Source organism: Kryptolebias marmoratus, linkage group LG21 (genome assembly GCF_001649575.2).
Source record: "Kryptolebias marmoratus isolate JLee-2015 linkage group LG21, ASM164957v2, whole genome shotgun sequence".
NCBI lineage: Eukaryota > Metazoa > Chordata > Actinopteri > Cyprinodontiformes > Rivulidae > Kryptolebias > Kryptolebias marmoratus.
This window is the reverse complement of record NC_051450.1, coordinates 21,987,921-22,006,060: the sequence shown is the minus strand read 5'-3', so window position 1 is coordinate 22,006,060 and position 18,140 is coordinate 21,987,921. Positions and strand designations below refer to the sequence as shown.

Below are 18,140 nucleotides of genomic sequence, written 5' to 3'. Positions count from 1 at the left end.
CGTAGACATTGAGTTTGGCTGCAGCTGCACACAGTTGCAGCGCCTCCTACAGGAAACTGGTGGAGCTACGCAGAGAACCACGCCGTTCAGAAGCCTTGTTTGGATTCATGTTTTTATAAAACACTGAGGTCCGGACCTCGGGGTCCTCAGTGGAAGCTACGGTTCTGGTCGGACACATATTTAAGGTCCAAATCAACTCCTTTGAGTTATTCTAGGAAAGCGGACATCTTTGTGGGGAGTCACCTACAACGTCTTCCTCCTCTTGGTCTGGGACAGATGACCTTAGCTGGGGCCTTTAACAAGCCAAAGATATACCTAAATTCCCCTTATTTTCTTTTGTTGTTTGGTGATTGATTGGTCCAAAGAGGAGCTCTGCTTTGTGTTCATACAGCAGAACTGTTTGTTGAAAGGAGCTACAGACCATAAACACTTAATTGATGGTTAAAAAAAGACTCTGCATCACTGCAGCTTGGAGAACAAGACCCACCACACCTAAGTGGCTGCAAAGCTGATAAAATAATGAAGGAGCCCGGTCCACCGTGTGTGCCTGCACATCCTGACTGATCTGTGCCAGCAGCATGCAGAATATCTCCTGGTAGCTTCTTTATGTTACATTTATGCTGCTGGAAAACGATACTTCTGTCATATCAGCACCACCAAACCTGCAGAATCAGGCAAGGTCACTTTGTACAAAATGTCGCAGCAAAGGTCATCCACCTGATTACTCCGTACTCTTTACTGCCCTTTAAAACTCTTCTTTCTAATTATGTTCTGCAGCAAAGTCGGTAAGAAGAACCACAGCTGAGCTGAAGTCCGTATGTGTTTCTTAAATCCTAACTTTTAACGAATAAACACCAGAACGATGTGATCTGTGTTTTTTCAAGAGGTTCTTTGAAGTTAGATAGAAATCCATTTGCTTTAACAATTTTCTCCTAACATTTTAAGTGGAGTAATTGCTTCTTTAGAAACTGAGAAAATCCTTAAAGTAGATACTTTAAATAACAGGAAAAATACTTGAGAATGAGCCGTACAGTAAATACACATCTTAGCATCTGGATTTTCAGATTATCTGAGGCTATTGATGTGCTTCCAAGTGAGGAAATTGGAAATGTCTCCTCTTTAATGAGTCTGAGTAGGAGACGAGAAGCAAATTGATTCTGAATAAGCAGCACAAAAAGATGTTTACAGTTAGACTTTTCACTTAAAAGCTGATTAAACCAACATCTGTATGCGCTCCTTTGTTTTTTAGACAAGTGTTTACAATAAGTCTGCAACATAAATCATCTTCTATAAAGTCTAATTGTAAATTTTGAGATTTGAAACCTCTTCCTCTTTGCTCTTTAGCTTTCTTCGGACTTCAAATATAAAATTCTGCTGAGGCTTTTAATCAATTAAAACTTCTAATCTTGAGTAAATCGTTCAAATTCTACAGGATTTAAGGAGGCAGCCATGAAATCTCCCAAAATCCTAAAACTTAAACTGTGATTGTGTAAAAAAAAAACATTAAAGAGATCAAAATTGGTTCTTGAGGGGTAGGAGCATTTTGGCTCAGGGCTAGGGTTAGGGTCTCCTCAGGGTTTTAATGAAGACTAACCAGCTACATTATTGGCTGATCAGAAGGTGAATAACCAGGTAATTAGAGCTGATTAAATCAAAATCTATGTACTTTTAGATATTTTGGTTTTAGTCTCACCTAAATAAAAATATCTGCATATTTCAAACGCTCACAGAATCTAAATGGAAAACCTGCAGATCGAGAAAGATGAAGCTTAGCCAACAATCACATTGACACTAAACTTTGGTTTCCTAATCTTTAAGTTTTAGGCAGCTAAAACTCAACAACTAACCTCTTCCCAGCCTCCGAATTAATCAGTAAAATAACTGATTAAGTTGCTGTAAACAGGGACCTGTTTACAGCAACTTAATCAGTTATTTTACGTTTCCTCCTGGGTTGGAACAAATTGAAATGCCTGCCTGCCTGGGGACGCTATAAATTTATGAAATACCTTCATGTTTAGCCGTTTAGCTCTCATCAAGTATCTGATATAGAGACTTCTTGGGCTGTAATTACAGTAATCAGAAGGGGGGCAAGGAGAGAACTGGAACTGTGCCTCTGGGAGTTTTAAACGTCGCGTCTCAACCCTTGTAATTAGGATTATTATTAGCTGAGCTGCATTTACTAACAGGAGGAGAAAAAGCTAAATAAAAACAGTTTTAAAAAATGTCATAAAAATCACAGATAAAGGTGAGAGTTTCATGATTACAGGGGATAACTTTGTAACTTTTACATTTTTTCCAATAATAAATGAACCGTATGAAGTCTTATTTGGACTTGGATCGACGTTTAGATGTAAATAGAATTAGTACTTTTTTACCTAATTAATTTTAAGCAAAGTGGCTTTTTTTAGCTGTAATTACTGCATCTTCTGTGTCTTTACCTGTAAATAGGCCCGAGCGTGATAAACTAATTGTGAGTGAAGGAAATTAGGAAGGTTTGAGAGGGAAACTCGACATTTTTTCCTCCAGAATTGATGAACTCTGGTGTGTTTTTCCGTCTGTGGAGAGTTTAAAACCTGTTTGTCTCAGCTCAAACCCAGAAACCTTCATTTAAAATCTGCATCATCGCTCTAAAAATAAGCACAAATTATCGCAGCGCTCATTATCTCCGTAAATAAAAAGCACAGAAATGATCTAAGGACTCACAGGGATCCTGACACAGCAACACCTGGATAACATGAACAGATTTTTATTTCATAATAACGTAAAAATAGTTAACACGAGGAAAACTTTATGATTGTTACCATTTACAAAAATTAAAAAAAGGGAGACATTTTGACATTCCTGCTCAAAAGATTTTTATTTTACTTTTAAATGCTAATTAAAGGTAGAAAGGTAGAGCTATATTTTCAAAATAAAGTTGATTATTTGTCCTCGATCACACATCCACGAACCTCACCATGGTCTTCCTCTTTTCAGCTACTCTTCAGTCCAACACATCCTTATCCCTCCCCTGCACCTTTATTTGAGATCAAAACTCTTTGTTTTAATTGAAGGCCACCGCCACAAAATGTTTCAGCCTTTAATTTGACCCCAAAGGTGGCATCTCACTGGGCCGTGACTGCCAGAGACTAATTGGTGAGTCAAAATTACGAGAAAGTAGGCAAATTTTCCTTTACAGTCTCACCGAATTCTTAATGAAATCGACCAGCAAATTTTTGAAAATGACGGCCTACTTCTGTGTGCTTGTAAAACTATTGTACACGTTGTGCCGGCTTTAGCAGCCGCCTACATACTTATGATTTAATCTACTGGAGTACACTTTAGAAATAAAGATAGGCAGATTAGGACTAGCCTGATTTTTTAGACCTGGATGTGTTTTCTGTCAGAGAAGAGCTCGGATAGGTTTGAGACGCCTGCAGCGACTCTGCAGCTAATTTAAGGAAAATATATGAAGCTCTAAGGATTTTATATCTCTACTGAGACTCACAGTGATTGTTGCAAGACATTCTAGAGACTCCCTCTTGTGTTATGTTGATTTTGACTTGCTATAATAATAATAATTGTAATATTTTGCCTGCTGTGGCATCTTGACCAGGTCAAAATGGTCCAAAACTTCATTTCTAATGAATCATAAACTTTCCCCCACACAGTTCGCTGGTTGCTCGGTCGCAAATGCTCAGAATTTAGTGAGACTGTAATAACAAAATCCACCTATTTTCTCCCAGTTTTGAGTTTCCAACCGTTGCAGCTCAGTGAGATACCACCTTAATCCATATTCTGCAGATAAATGCAAATATCAAACATGGAAGAAATGAAATCAGCTCAGTGCAGGCGATCCCTTCAGAAAACTAAACTTCAGAAACACCTTCTGCGTTTCCTTTGAAAGTCAAGCCACAGGTTGCTGCGTTAATGACAGGATGGAATATACCCCCCCCAAAACCTCTGCAGCCTTGATTTCGCTTCATTTCATAATATCCAGGTGTGTTTAACGTCTGATTATGTGACCGAAAACCTTCCGATAAAAGCCGAGGCTCAGCGCCTCACCTCTGTGAAGTGGCTAACCTGCTAACGCTTTTACAAATAAGCTTTTGTGTTTGAGAGCGAGTTCACGGGGTGGCCGCGTGTGTGCTCGCCTCTGCCACCTACCTACAATCACCGGCAAAGAGGCTAAGTGCCTACACAAAAACTCCAACCCACAGGTGCTCACTTCCATGTTAGTTTCTCTGAAACTCATTCCAACGAGCAAATATTCTCTCTGAAACCATCATTTAGACGAGCTGTCTTTAAAATCTAATCCTCTCTTAATGTTTTGTTTTTCAGTTCAGACCTTCAGGAAGGTTTCGGCAAAGAAAGCCGTGAATGTGTTCAGGCTCTTAGGCCTGATGGGAGATTTAAAAAGTTTTTTAAAACACACACAAAGCACAGACTCTGAACAGCTGTCAGCTCATTCAGGGAGGAATCTTCAGCCCCAAAGCATGTAAAAAAGAGAAGTATTCAACTGTTTATTTCTAACTTTTATCAGCTTTACACATACTGACCTAAAACCTTAACTCTTAACATGCAAGACATTCAAGTAAGTTTTATTATAAACAAAGTAGATTTAATCTAATTTAATTGAATGCATTTAAAGCCGGCTGTCATCAGACTTCTTACGTTGATTAAAACACTCTTCCCCCTTCAGTCAGTACATCCTCCAGGTGCAGAGTATTATGTGCAGTAATAAAAGCTAAATTCCAGCCATAATAAGGAGAGTAACTGAGGGCCGTTAGCAGCCACAGCGTAACGACCCGACTGGCACAGACCAGAAGGGAAAACCACCCGATGCAATTATTTCATTTTCTCCTAAAGCCTCCGATGGGTTTTGTTATGTACACTGCAGAGGCGAGAGCTGCCAAACCAAATCATGCTGCACCACAACAAAGACAAATCCATACATTAACTGCAGCTTCGAACACTTTCTTTTTTTTCTGCTGCTTGCTAAAAGGTTATCTTATAGCTGCTAACCTGAATCTGTAGGTGGGCTGGGGGGGGTCACGGGAGCGCAGCACAAACACATAAATCTTAACGCATGCCTCCCTGAACAAAGCCGAGCTCTGACACCTGAGAGTGACAGCTTAATCATTTCTCGCTTGGTCTAATACCATAAAAGGTTTCCCAGATCAAAACGAAACACGGAGGCTGAGAGGCTGAGGCCAGGCAATCTGCATCCCGCTTTGTTTCACAATCACAAAAAAGATGAAAGGTATGAAAGTACACACACACACACACACCATGAAAGAAGGTCAAAACGAGTGTTTTCACATGATGAACCAAACGTGATTGATAAATACTTAGAATAATTTCAATGCGTTACCAAATAAAACACCTAGCATTCCTTGCACACATCCCAAAGTATCAAACTAAGACCTTGGAGCGTTCGTTGGGGATGACTCTCAGCTACTACCACACCAAATTTCAGCTCAGCATCTGTAAATACGGCTGGCGATAACAACCAGGCAACGACAGGGGTTTTAAAAGTATCTGGAAAAACACCGAAGCCTCGGGTTGTGAACTGCACACAATCTTTTTTTGTTTTGAATTGCATAAAAGATGAACTGAAAAAGAAAATAACTTTGGACTCATTTCCTGTCGGTGCATTAATTGATTTTTCACCTGATTGTTTCAGATATCAAGGATCTCATGAACAAAGCTCCTTCTGTCACTGAGTGCTTCTTTCACATCAGCAGGGCAGAAAAGGCTTTTAGAAAACCAAAATGAATGGACCGAATGTTTTTCCTCTTTTATGTGGGTTTTGTAGTGAAGTTCAGCCGCAGCACCACCAGAAGACCCTGAGCCTCGAGCATCTCACCGATTCGCTCGTTAATCACAAGTGACTGATGATGCAGCTGCAGTTATTCCAGCTTTTATTTCACCAAAAACCGACTCTGTTGGGTTGAAAATGACTTACGGCAGCAGCAGTTCAGAGGAAGATGATGAATAATTAATATCTTACCTGTAATAAATACTTCAGTTAGAGAAATTTAATTCTGACCAAACCGACGAGCTAACGGCTAATATGATCCATTTTACGTTTCTACAGTTATTTCCTGTTTATAGTTTGTTCTGTGCAGTTTTATGACTGGACATTTCAGCTTTTAGCTAGTTTATTTTTTGTTAATTTTAGCTTTTGGCTACTGTTTTGTAATTTTAGCTTGCAGTTACTGTTTTGTTAGTTGTAGCTATTGTTTAGGTTTACAACAATTAGCTACTCTCTTGCAGGTTTTAGCTTTTGACTTTTGTTTTTAGCTAAATTTAGCTTTTTTCTGATCATTTTAGCTTTAACAATTCAGCAATTCTCCAACAAATTTCAGCAAAGTTATCCATTTTCAAAAAAAAAAGTAATTTCTACAGCTTCTATACAAATCTTTAGCTATTTGTGAGAGTAACTAGTAGCAGCAGCAGCTAGCTGTAGCACCTCCAGTGCATTTCTGGGAGGAAGATCCTAATATTTCTGCTGAAATAACCATTTAATGCATAGTTTCCAATCATTCCTGCAGTAATGTCTGATATTCCAGCAGGAACTGCCTCTAGGCTGCACCAGAAGTGCTATAGCTGTCATGAGCTGCTACTGCAAAAATGTTTCCTAAGCAAAATTAGTGAACAGCTGCCAGGTATCGCCTATGAAAACAGTCCACAGAAGAACTGTTTGTGATGTAGAAGTCCGAGTATTTTGATGTTTTGGTCCGTACTTATGCTCAGATTTGTTGAGTGAATTACGCAGATAAAAGAGATTTGTTTACACTGAGTGCGTACCTGCATTTCAGAAAAGCACATCAGTATATCTAGAAAAATCCTTGGGCAAACTCTTTCAAACGACACCATTTGATAAAGCTGATAAAACTTTTTTTGACTTCATAGTTTGCAGTAAGTACCTTTAAAATATCAGCCTTGCTCAGACTAGCCTTTAACTCGTCAATCAGGTCAATTAATTCAATTTAGGTCAATTTAAACATATTATTTCAACCCCAGTTGTTACAGCGCTTCAAAAGAAGTGTCAAAGGATAGATTAAAATAAATTAAACATTTAGGGTTTAATACAATAATACAACAACAATATCAGAAGGTAAATTGTTGCATTTGAGCAATCAGATGAGGGCTTTTACAGCTTGATGGATAAAGTAATAATGTGCTTTAAACTCGATTTCTCCAAACCGAGGCTGCTCAAAGAGTAATCCACGACAGGTAAGATACTGATTGGGCACAACAGCTCCACAGAACCCCACGTCAAAAGACCCGAACTACCCCTTTAAAAAAGAACAGACAGAATATAATGTTTCAGAAACTCTTAAAAACAGGAGCAGCTCAAAGCATGTGTTAGGGATGACTCTCAGCTACTACCACGTCTGTGTTGGGTTTGTCGACTAGCTGTGGTGGCCATTTTGAATTGGACTGGCTCCAAAACTTAAAATCAGTTGTAAATATTTTCCGAAAGTTTCATTAGAATTCCTCCTGTGGTTCGAGAGATATTTTGCTAACAGACAGAGACGGGCAACGACACGATCGTCCGCGTGTCGCCTTTCTGCGGCGGGCGACGGTGCAGAAAATGGCTAAAATGGGTAAAAAACGGGGGGGAAAAAAACCAGAGTTATACCAGAATGTTAAAAGAATAAAAGAGAAACGAGAATAAAAAGAAAAGTGTCATTCCAGTTCTTAGTTAAATATTAAGGGTTATATTTTAATAAATCCTATTTTGGCATTTTTAGGTTTAAATCAGCACAGATCTGCTCGTAAATCCTTCTCAGGGATTAAATCTGCAGAGGAGACTCAAACTTAATTTATCCAGGGGCGCAAAAAGCCGACCGCAATGTTGCGCCTCATGAGCGCTTTTTATTTCTGTTTCTATTCTCCTCTCTAACTGGGTTGTCAGGGTTAAAGACAAACAAATTGCAGGAGTTTTGAGTCGAGTTTGGCGCATCTGCATGAAGAAAAAACACGCTTCATCCTGCAGCGGGAAGAGGACTCACCATGGAGGGGTACAGTCCGAAGACGGCGAGGGAGAGGACGGGGTACAGGACGCTCCCGGGGACCCGCATGCTGCTGCCGGGGGTGCTCCGGTCCTTCCTGCCTCGCGGTCGGCGGCTCTCTAAGGCTGTGGGACCGCGGGGAGAGCGCTCTGACGGCGGCGGAACCGCGGCATCACACCCACCGCTCCCCGGAGCTCCGACTGAAGGCGGCGAGGAGGAGGAAAAACAGGAAAGTTTGGAGCAGAGGAGGAATATTCAAATGTTTCTGCTCCTGCAGACTGCAGGGGAGGCGCAGCAAGTGATGTCACTATCTATCTATCTATCTATCTATCTATCTATCTATCTATCTATCTATCTATCTATCTATCTATCTATCTATCTATCTATCTATCTATCTATCTATCTATCTATCTATCTATCTATCTATCTATCTATCTATCTATCTATCTATCTATCTATCTATCTATCACTGAGAAGGAGGAAAAAGGAGAAATCTTAAACTGCAGAGAGAATTTAATGAGTGCAATGTGAAACATCCCCTCATGGGTAAAAGAAAGACCCCACTCCTTCAGTTCTGAGGTTTTAGATCGTAATAAAAATGAAATCTGACCTCAGGTGTCCAAAAAACACTCAACAGATTCCCCCGTTTCATTATCTGTTCAACAAAATCAGGGTCCAGCAGGTTGTAGAACCTCCTCCAGCAGCAGAACTGTCTCTCTCATGGTTGTGGAGGAGTTGTGGCCCACTCTTCTTTCCAGCGTTGCTTCAGCTCGTTGGTTTCAGCTCAGCTCTCTGAGGTTCTGGTTCTGGACCGTTCTGCTGTGTTTGGGATCATTGTCCTGTTTGTCACATCTGACTCCAGAATCTGCCCAAACCATCAGACCTCCACCACTGTGCTGACAGCTGCAGTGCATTCTGGGTAAACATCTGTCCAAAGTGATTCCAAGCAGAAATATTTGGACATTCCTGCAGGAAGTGCTCCAGGTTGTACTGGAGGTGCTACAGCTAGCTGCTGCTGGTGCGGTTTACGTGTGCTAATAACCATACCATCGTATACGTAAAAAAGTGTGTAAGAAAAACTGACATTGGTGTAAAAGTTTATAAAATATCTTTCGTAGATTAGATTAGATTGTTGACTCAGGTTCTTCTGTTAATCAAACCAGGATCACATGATGAATTACTGAATTCTGAAGATGTCACGCAGCCTCCAGAGCTCCTTGCTGGTTGTGTATGACTCTCACCTACTCCCACACCAAATCTTAGGTCACTAACCGTAAAACTGACTGAGTTGTTGTGTTTTTTCTGTTTTTTATTGTTAGTTGGCTTTGGCATGGATTTTTTTAAGAGCTTTTTTTGTCTCCTGGAGCAGAACTACTTTTTAAAGATCCGAAATGTGAAACAGGCTTAGCAGAAATAAAAGTCCGTCATGCATTTTTCTAAAAAAATAACATTTTCTTATATTATTTTCTGCATGAGGAGGAAGAAAGTCGAGAGTGTTTGCTTCTTTCTGACACTTGTTCAGCACTGGAGCTGAAGGGGTTTTATTTACAAGCTTCACGGTTGGTTTCTCTGCTGCACTGTGGGTACATTTATATAGTTTCATGAATATCTCATGCATGAGATATTCATGAAACTATTCATCAGTGGAACAGCAGCAGGGGAGATGAGATGCTGGTGAGGGCTACCGAGGCTGTGCAGCCTCTGGAAAAGTCTAAAATGGCTCAAAACGCAAAGCAGGAATTTGTAGTCATCTTACAGGTTTACACCTTCTGCTGTTGATCATAAAAAAAATCTGAGACAAATAAATGCTGCTTTCGTTTATTTATTAAGAGCGCTAATGCATTGATGCACCTTTATTACTATTCACTGCCGTGGTTTTTAATATGCATCTCCTCCCGCAGCTTTGGGAAAAGCTCGAGCAAAAATAGACATCAAATGTCCAACTCAATCGGGAATAGTGTGCTGCGACTTTTGGTAGCAATACATCATAAACAGAATATGGAGGAAAAAAAAGGTCCCCACACAAGAATGGGATTTTGCTGAAACAAGTGGTAAAAACCTAGCCCTTCATGGAGCTCCACAGCTCAGACAGACTTCACAGTAGAGACATCATTTCAAGTTTAAATGGGTCACAGAAAGATGGACTTTACACGACTAAAATGGTATTTTGAGATCTTTAATGGTGTTTACACAATCACGGTTTAAATTTCATGTTTTTTGTAGATTTTACCACAGAACGTTCACTTCAGGCTACGTTCACACTGCAGGTCTTAATGCTTAATACTAATCTTTAGCATGTTTGTTCACGTTAAAATTTAAATGCGACAGCCATTAAACTCCAGTGTGAACAGTATGGGACCCTGAAGTGACCCCCAAGAAGAAGACATGATGTTACACGCAGTAAATATGGATGCTACACATGTCAGTGTGTGCGTCTCATTTCTGAATTTATTTATTTCAATGAGAGCTGAGAAATCTATTATCCGCCATGCTTGTTTCATACATTGTTTACATTTGATCTTGCTGCTTCGTGCCTGCTTCAGGGCAGAATTTGTGACCTTTTTGACACTTCAGTGGCATAAAAATTGGGTGGAAAGGGACATGACTGTTTAGACCAGTGGTCTCCAATCCTGGTCCTCAGGGCCACCGTCCTGCAGGTTTTCCTTGTTCCTCTGCTCCAACACACCTGATCTGAATCAATGGGTTATTAACAGGCTTCTGCAGAACATGAAGAGGTGATTTAACCACTGAATCAGGTGTGTTGGAGCAGGGAAACAAGGAAAACATGCAGGATGGAGACCCTGAGGACCAGGATTGGACACCACTAGTTTAGACTGAGGTCCCTTTGAAAAACATCCAATTTTTATTTGATTTAGGACCACATATGAACGTTACCTGAGTAGGATTAGGAAAAAAAAGGATTTGTGATGTTCAGACAGTTATAAAATAATCAGATATGGGTCACATAAAAGCCTGCCTCTCTGATGGTATGGGGGTGCATTAACACCTCTGGCAGAACAAGTCTTTTTCATGGAAGTTGCATATTTCAGAAAGACATTACAACAGCGTGGCTTTGAAGCAGAAGAGTCTGGGTGCTGAACTGACCTGCCTGCAGTCCAGACCTCTCACAAACCGAAAACATTTCATGCATCACGAATTAAAAGTCCAGAAAAGAAGAGCCAGAACTGTTGAACAGCTAGAATCCTCCCTCAGAGCGGAATGGGACAAAAAACCTCCAGCAGCTGCTCTCCTCTGGTCCTAGATGTTTACAGAATGATGGTAGAAGAAGAGGAGATGCTGCACAGGGGGAAACATCGACCTGAAACCACTTTTTTGATGTGTTGCTGCCAATAAATTTAAAATTACCTTATTTTGGTGTAGACTCTCAGTCATCCAGGATCTGGTAAATCCAAAAAAAGTAATCTGCGTGAATCTATTTTACAGAACATCTCAGCTTTGAAAGCTCGAACTCGACAATCTCTGATTTAAACGAAACGTTATCAGTTACATTAACATTTTTTTGGACTCAAAGATGGTACAATTTTCACAAGAAGCAGAAAGAACTATTTCCCATTAAAGAACGAACTGAGTCACATCTGGCGAGTTTTCTCGTGTATTTAGTTGTTCACAGTTTTGGCTGTGGTATTTTCTTCTTATCTTGTATGTTTTTGAGCAGTATGTTGTAACAGGCCTGTTTTGTTCAAACTGAGACATAATGTTCCCTCCGCAGCAGAAATTTCCTGTCAGGGGAGAAGAAAAGCTGCTTTTTTAGTACATCGGTTTAATCACTGCTTACCCGTGAGCTTCACAGAGCCCCATCTCTGTACTGCTTTCAGAAAAAAACACAAAAATAAAAATAAAGAAAACATCCATGTTTGCATCTCAATTAGACAAGAGTAACCCCTGGTCTTTGTGTGAAACAATTAAAAGAATTAAAGTCTGAAGAGAAAAGTAATCCAGGGATGATGCAGTGCCAATTCACAATGGTATAATAGAGTCTCAGTGGGGCACATTTTCATACAGCTTGTTCAGACAGTACAGTTAGTGTAATTACAATTAAACAGACAGCTACTGCCAGCAAACCAATAGGCTTATTTCTATATTCCTCCAGAAAATGGTGTTTGTGAACTGCGGCTCTGCTGTTTGTCGTGTTATTAACATATCCACATACAGTCAATTCTGCTGCATTATTCACCACTTCATGAAATCCCATTAGGTAGACAATTTCTGTTTGTTTTGCATATTTAAAACATTCACCTTCTCTTTTTAAACTTTAAAGTGGACCCCTACTTGCTTTTGTTCTTTGTGATTTGTAGTTTTGAGAGCTTTCAGTTGAATTAAGCTCTTAAGGCTTTCTGTAAAATGCAGCTGAAGTGATACTGATGGGAAAAAGGAAGGCTATAACAAGAAATAACAAAACTAATCTGGTTTTTACCAGGTTCTAAAAGAATTAGAGTTTGACATCAAGTGAGCAAAATCACACATTATTATTAAACAAAAACAAAATGTTTAGGCTGTGAGTGAAGAACTGGTCCCAGTCTTGCTTCTTCCTCAGGATCAGGAGCTGCTGGGACCACCTGCTGCTCCGGAGCATCCAGGTGTGTGTTAACACAATGCCAAGATGGAAAGACATCAGCAATGACCCTCAGAGAAGCAGCTGTTGATGCCCATCAATCTGGGAAGGGTCAAAGGTCATTTCCAAACTATCTGGAGTTCATTATTTTACAGAGAGACAGCTCACAATCTTCCCAGAACATCCCAGCCAACCTACCCCGAAGGTCAGATTGTGCAATGCTCAGGGATCTACAGGCCTGAGTTAGCAAGTTAAAGGTCAAAGGTCATGCAGGACAATGAGAAAGGGACTGGTAAAGTATGACTTGTTTGGAAGGGCTGCAGCAGAAAAAGAAGATGGCGGCTCGAGTTAGATTTGGAAAGTTTCATCTGAAGGAACCACAAGGAGCCCAAACCGTCTTAACAGTCATTGAGTCTGTTAATTTTTACTGCTTTAAGCATTATTTGTCTATAACTAATTAAAAATAGACAAGTATCATGGTTTTTATGTTTGATTTTGACAAATTTACCACATCAATTACACCCAAATTTCTATCTCAGTTCTTACAGTTAATTCTGTAATGATTACCATTTTCTTCTCCTCTGTAGCCTCAGAAGTTTGTTCTAAAATCACGTTTCTGCCGTTGTTGTGCACTTGTTTAAAACCACTGCTGTATTATACGTCCGCTGTGTTTCCCACCCCTGTGTTATTTCTCTCTCTTGCTCCTTTCTGGCATTAGTTGCTCAGCAACATGGAGTGGTTTTAGAAAAACCGGCGAGGAAGAAACAGAGCATTCAGTTTGAGGGACCCTTTTGTCATTTTGGAGAACTGGTGGGTTTGAAAAGTACATGCATGCTGCACTTTCACTCCTGTTGTGTAGCATTTTCCTATTAATACTTTTAAAATACACTCTTTAAAAATATGAATGATGGTACTTTGTGGAGTTCACATTGGGTTCAGCGGTGGTTTGTATTTGCCTGTGCAAAGACTCGAATCCTCACTAAAAGCCCAGAATGATGCTCACTTCTCAGACCTTCTGATGACATTCATGCTTATACACTGATGTTACTTATAGGAATGCTGCTTCCAGTAAATGTGTTGCTTTGCCTTTAGTTATATAATGTTTTTTATTCTTAAAAAAAAAATCAAATGTAGTAAAATTATTCAACAAGCGGCACAATTAAGGAGCACTGATAATATAGAATGAAAGCACCATGCTTTGAAGGAATGCATATTTCCTGTTGCAAAGTTTTAAACAAAGATGTCAAACAATCTGTTAGTGCTCAAAGCACGAGTTGGGAATGACTCTCAGCTACTACCACACCAAACTTTAGCTCAATATCTGCAAAACTGACTGATTTGCAGCCATTTTTGTGTTTGCCTGGTTTGATTTGATTGATCTTGAAATGGTTAATCAGTTCTAGATGTACATCTGATAATTTCTTTCTGAGTTTCATTAATATCCGTCTACTAGTTAAGGAGATATTTTGCTAACAGACAGAGAAATACACAAGCACAAGCAATTACATGGCGACAGGTAAGTCACTTCGTACCTTTTGGGACTAAACTTTGGTCTTCATATTTACAGGAAGTCCTCATAAAGTTGTCCTCTCAGGTCTGGGTCCCCATCATTACATATAAACAAGAGTGTGTGTGCATCCCAGTGCCTCTTATTGTGCATAAAGATAATTAACACATGCAAAATATTTCTATTTTAGTGCTTCTTTTTATTGGTGTTTTTATGGGATATAAGGGTGACTTGAGTAAACTAGAATTTGCGTAAGTATTCAGAGCATTATTGACTTACAGCAATGATTTTACTTCTCCAGAAGGCGCCTGAGAAGTTTTAACAACAACACGGATATTCCAGCATGCAGAGCTAATTACAATGTATGGAGAGCACCAATTAGCTCCGGCCTGAATAATTGGTTCTTGAACTCTGGGAGCTGAGTAGCCTCTTGAGTATGACTCCTCTTTTGTTTAAACCAATTATAGATTTCTTTATTATCCTCCATAATGAAACGCGCCTGTGCTTATTAGTTACAGTTTATTCTAAGGAAAGTAAAGATCTGGTGGGGAGTGCAGTGCTTGCTGCTTCTGCATGCAGCATTTATACAATTATGCAAATTACGCATAGGATTAAAGCAATTAAAATGAAAAAGGCTCAGAAAGAAAAAAATACATTTCACTTCTTCCTACTTTTATAAACTTTTGTAGATGCTGCCGATTTATCTGGAAACAAAGATCTGCACCTTAAAGGAGTGCATATAACTAAAGCCACATAAATTAGGCATGAAAGAATAGAAATTCCATCAAATATTGATTTAAGTGGCAATAAAAACAACAACAAATGTACTAGAAACTTCAGAAGAAGAAGTGTAAGACCTGAAGCACCTGTGACCTTGTCATTATCTCCCTGCTCAGAATAAGGTAATTTTATTCTGTCAAACAAACACGCCGCAGAGACGTGCGCTGTGACTCCGTCTTTGACCAAACCGCTTCGGTATAAAATCACTTCAGAAATGTGTTATTAACATGTCAGCCCAGCAGACTCGGGGTCAAATGCTCAATAATAGTTAAATCATCTCTCTGCAGCCGAAGCTTTTTGTGTTTTAGTTTGGAGCTTACAGTAGACGGGTAAGTACTAAGTATATACCAATTAGGTACCAGGTATGTTCTCTGTAAGTACAGGGAACCAGGTCACTACATCATACAGTTCAGTCCCTGTAAGTACCAATATGTACAAGGTTTGTACCAGTACCAGGTAAGTACTGAGTATATTCCAGCAAAGCATTCTGTAAGCAATCCCTCCAGGATTTCATGGGCATTTTTTGTGATTGTTGCGGCTAAAATGCCTGATTTCACGGGGCATTTTCCTAAAAGTTGTGATTTTTTTTTACTAAAATCAATAAAAAACCATAACTTTTAATCTATAAACCAAAAATACTTCCTAGTTTTGTAAGATAATTCCCAACAAACATTGACATTCTCAAAAGGTGCTTTATTTGAGAACTTTGATAGCTTCTAAACTGACATTCATGAGCATTTCTGGATTGTCCCTGGTCTGCAGCTCTCCTCACATGTTTTGCAGACACAAAGTGTTTGTCGATGCGTTTATGTTCCATGATTACACTGCAGGACGTGCAAAACAGCTGCAGCTGGGGAGGAAACTGGTTTGCTGAAATCTTTGTGGGCAAATGTGAAGCATTAGCGCACATTTTGGCTTCGCTCGCTGCTCCTGCACGCTCCCGGCATTCTGATGTTAACAGGAAGTGACGTCACGTGTCTTCTTCATGAGTTATTTGGGCTTATTTTGTATTCCACACTACACAAACCCACAAAGAAGAGACTAGACCGCAGAAACGGTGGTGAATCACTTTAGAAACAATAAATATTGGATTAAAGTTGCGGGAAAGTTGCGGTGTTTTGGGCAAAGTTGCAAAAAGTTGCGATTTTGCAGGGTTTGCTTGATTTTGCATTAATAGTTGCGATCGCAACATCGCCAAATCCTGGAGGGTCTGATTGGTGTTATGATATATTAGGTACCACTGTTTGGTCCCCCAATAAGCATAGTACGTGGTACGTTCTGGTTATACACCTGGTAAATACCAGGTACATTTATTGTAAGTACTAAGTATGTACTAGTTATGAACCAAGTCACTACACATTACAGTAAGTACCAGGACCACGTACGTACCCTATATGTACCTGGTAGAATTATGTATTGCTACTTTTTAATTGTAGATTAATGCAGAAATGTCTCTAATTTGCTGCCGGTATTTGTTTATTGTTACTAAGAATAATTACATTCAGATGTTCCCACATTTGAAGGTTGAATAGATATAAAAAAGGAAGAAAAGAGGAAGACAAATGTTTCCATATCCGGAAAGATTAACATCCCCTGGGTTTTTCACACTCTGTGACGAACTCTAAGTCGTGATAAGGAGTGAAGCTGGATGAAGCTGGGAGATTAGATCCCATCGTAACGTTTCATTCAGACCTGTGAACGGTGGAAGAGGAATAGTTGCAGGTAACTCACAGCTGACTGTAGACTACACAAACATATCAGTCTCTGGTTGACGTACGCTGTCTGCCTCAGAGAGCGTTTCAGCTCGAAGGATCAAACCAGTGATCGGTGACTTCATCGGTGTTCAGCTCCAGAAAGGAATAAAGTCTTGTCAAAAAAAGGAGTGCAAAGGAGTGTGTCTATTGTTGCAACTCTTAAATTTGATCTCCAAAAACGATAAACTCTAAACCGTGATGGTGTAAAAGCTGGTAAAGATTTCAAAAGGCCAGTTCAGTCAAGTAAAGCCCAGCTTTCTGTGACCCGTTTAAACTTTGAATGATGTTTGACGTCTGTCCGAGCTCCAAAAACAAACTGGTTTTCTCACCTGTGTCACCAAATTCCTGTTTTTATTTGTGTGGAAACGTACCTGGTAACTTTTGTCTGTATAAAGTAAAGCAGTGGTGCCCATTCCTGATCCTGGAGGGCTGCTATCCTGCATGTTTTAGTTTCTTTCCTTCTTTTCCTGCTCTTCAGCAGGTCTTCAGGTTCACTCAGTCATTCAAATCAGGTGTGTCAAAGCAGGGGAACATCTAAAACCTGCAGGACAGTGGCCCTCCAGGACCAGGGTTGGACACCACTGAAGTAAAGCTACCAAATAAAGAACACCCCACCCACGAGCAAACACAGTGTTACGGTAAATCGACCAACCAACTAACCACAGCACTTTGAGAGAGTTAATAATTTACAGAATCAATTATGCAGCCACTCACACACTGACGTGTGAAACTGATAATAACTCTCCCCTGAAATATTTTAGCTTTTAATGCACCGATGCTATGCATGTGTACGCTTAACCACAGCAATATCATTAAATCATGTCTCAGATTTCTGCTGTTGTAATGAGGTGCAGCTTTATTAAGATACTTCATCCTTCTCCCAACTTCATTAATTAAATATGAAGACCTCTAAAGCTCTGGTATTTCTTCTCCATCCTCTTCCTTTTTTTTATTTTTTGCGTTAAGATCTGTTCTCACCCTTTCAAGTAAAGCAGTGGCCTTTGAAAAGTCAGCCTGTTAAATGTTTTAACAGGTGCTGCCAAGATGTTTTCTACGATGCCTTGGCCTCTCTGGGAGATTTGCCTCTCTTGTCCTTGGCAGATAAACACAGTCTTCAGGCTTGTCTCCTTAGCTGATATTTAAGAGCACGTCGGCTCGCCACTTCCCAGGAGGTGCACTAAAATTTATTGATGGGAAGGTGTGGGAGTCTGTTGTCCTGTTCGAGATTCATGACCACGAGTGCGCTCACACTACGGAGTGCATAAGATGAGAAGAGTAGCAGGACGGTGCTCATCTGAACTTATTCAAATGAGAGCGTGTCTTTGAAGCCCGGGACGGGGTGAGCTGTGTCGTCAGTCCCAGCGGACCTGCTGCTGACAGTCTGAGATTCTCTAACAAGGGGGAACCTTGGCATGTGCCTCGGGGCTTATTCACAACCACTTGACGTACCTCTCTGATCACTCTCACCGCTCCTTTATCTCCCCTTTTAATTGTGACCTTGAAGTTCACTCGAGGTTTTTAAC

General features: G+C 40.0%; 1 protein-coding gene across 2 annotated transcripts in view; it reads right to left on the bottom strand.

Annotated features, from left to right (window-relative positions):
* olfm3a (olfactomedin 3a) overlaps nucleotides 1-8,739 on the bottom strand; it is a 26,390-nt gene extending 17,651 nt beyond the window's left edge. The window contains exons 1-2 of one of the 2 annotated variants that reach the window (XM_017441064.3): nucleotides 8,614-8,739; nucleotides 8,004-8,203 (exon numbers count right to left, since the gene is read on the bottom strand). In XM_017441064.3, the coding sequence (XP_017296553.1) occupies nucleotides 8,004-8,072 (69 nt within the window). In that variant the 5' untranslated portion in view covers nucleotides 8,073-8,203; nucleotides 8,614-8,739. Of the gene's footprint in view, nucleotides 1-8,003; nucleotides 8,302-8,613 lie in introns of those variants that run through there. The other variant, XM_037973058.1, reaches the window with a different exon arrangement.
* Nucleotides 8,740-18,140: the final 9,401 nt, after the last annotated feature.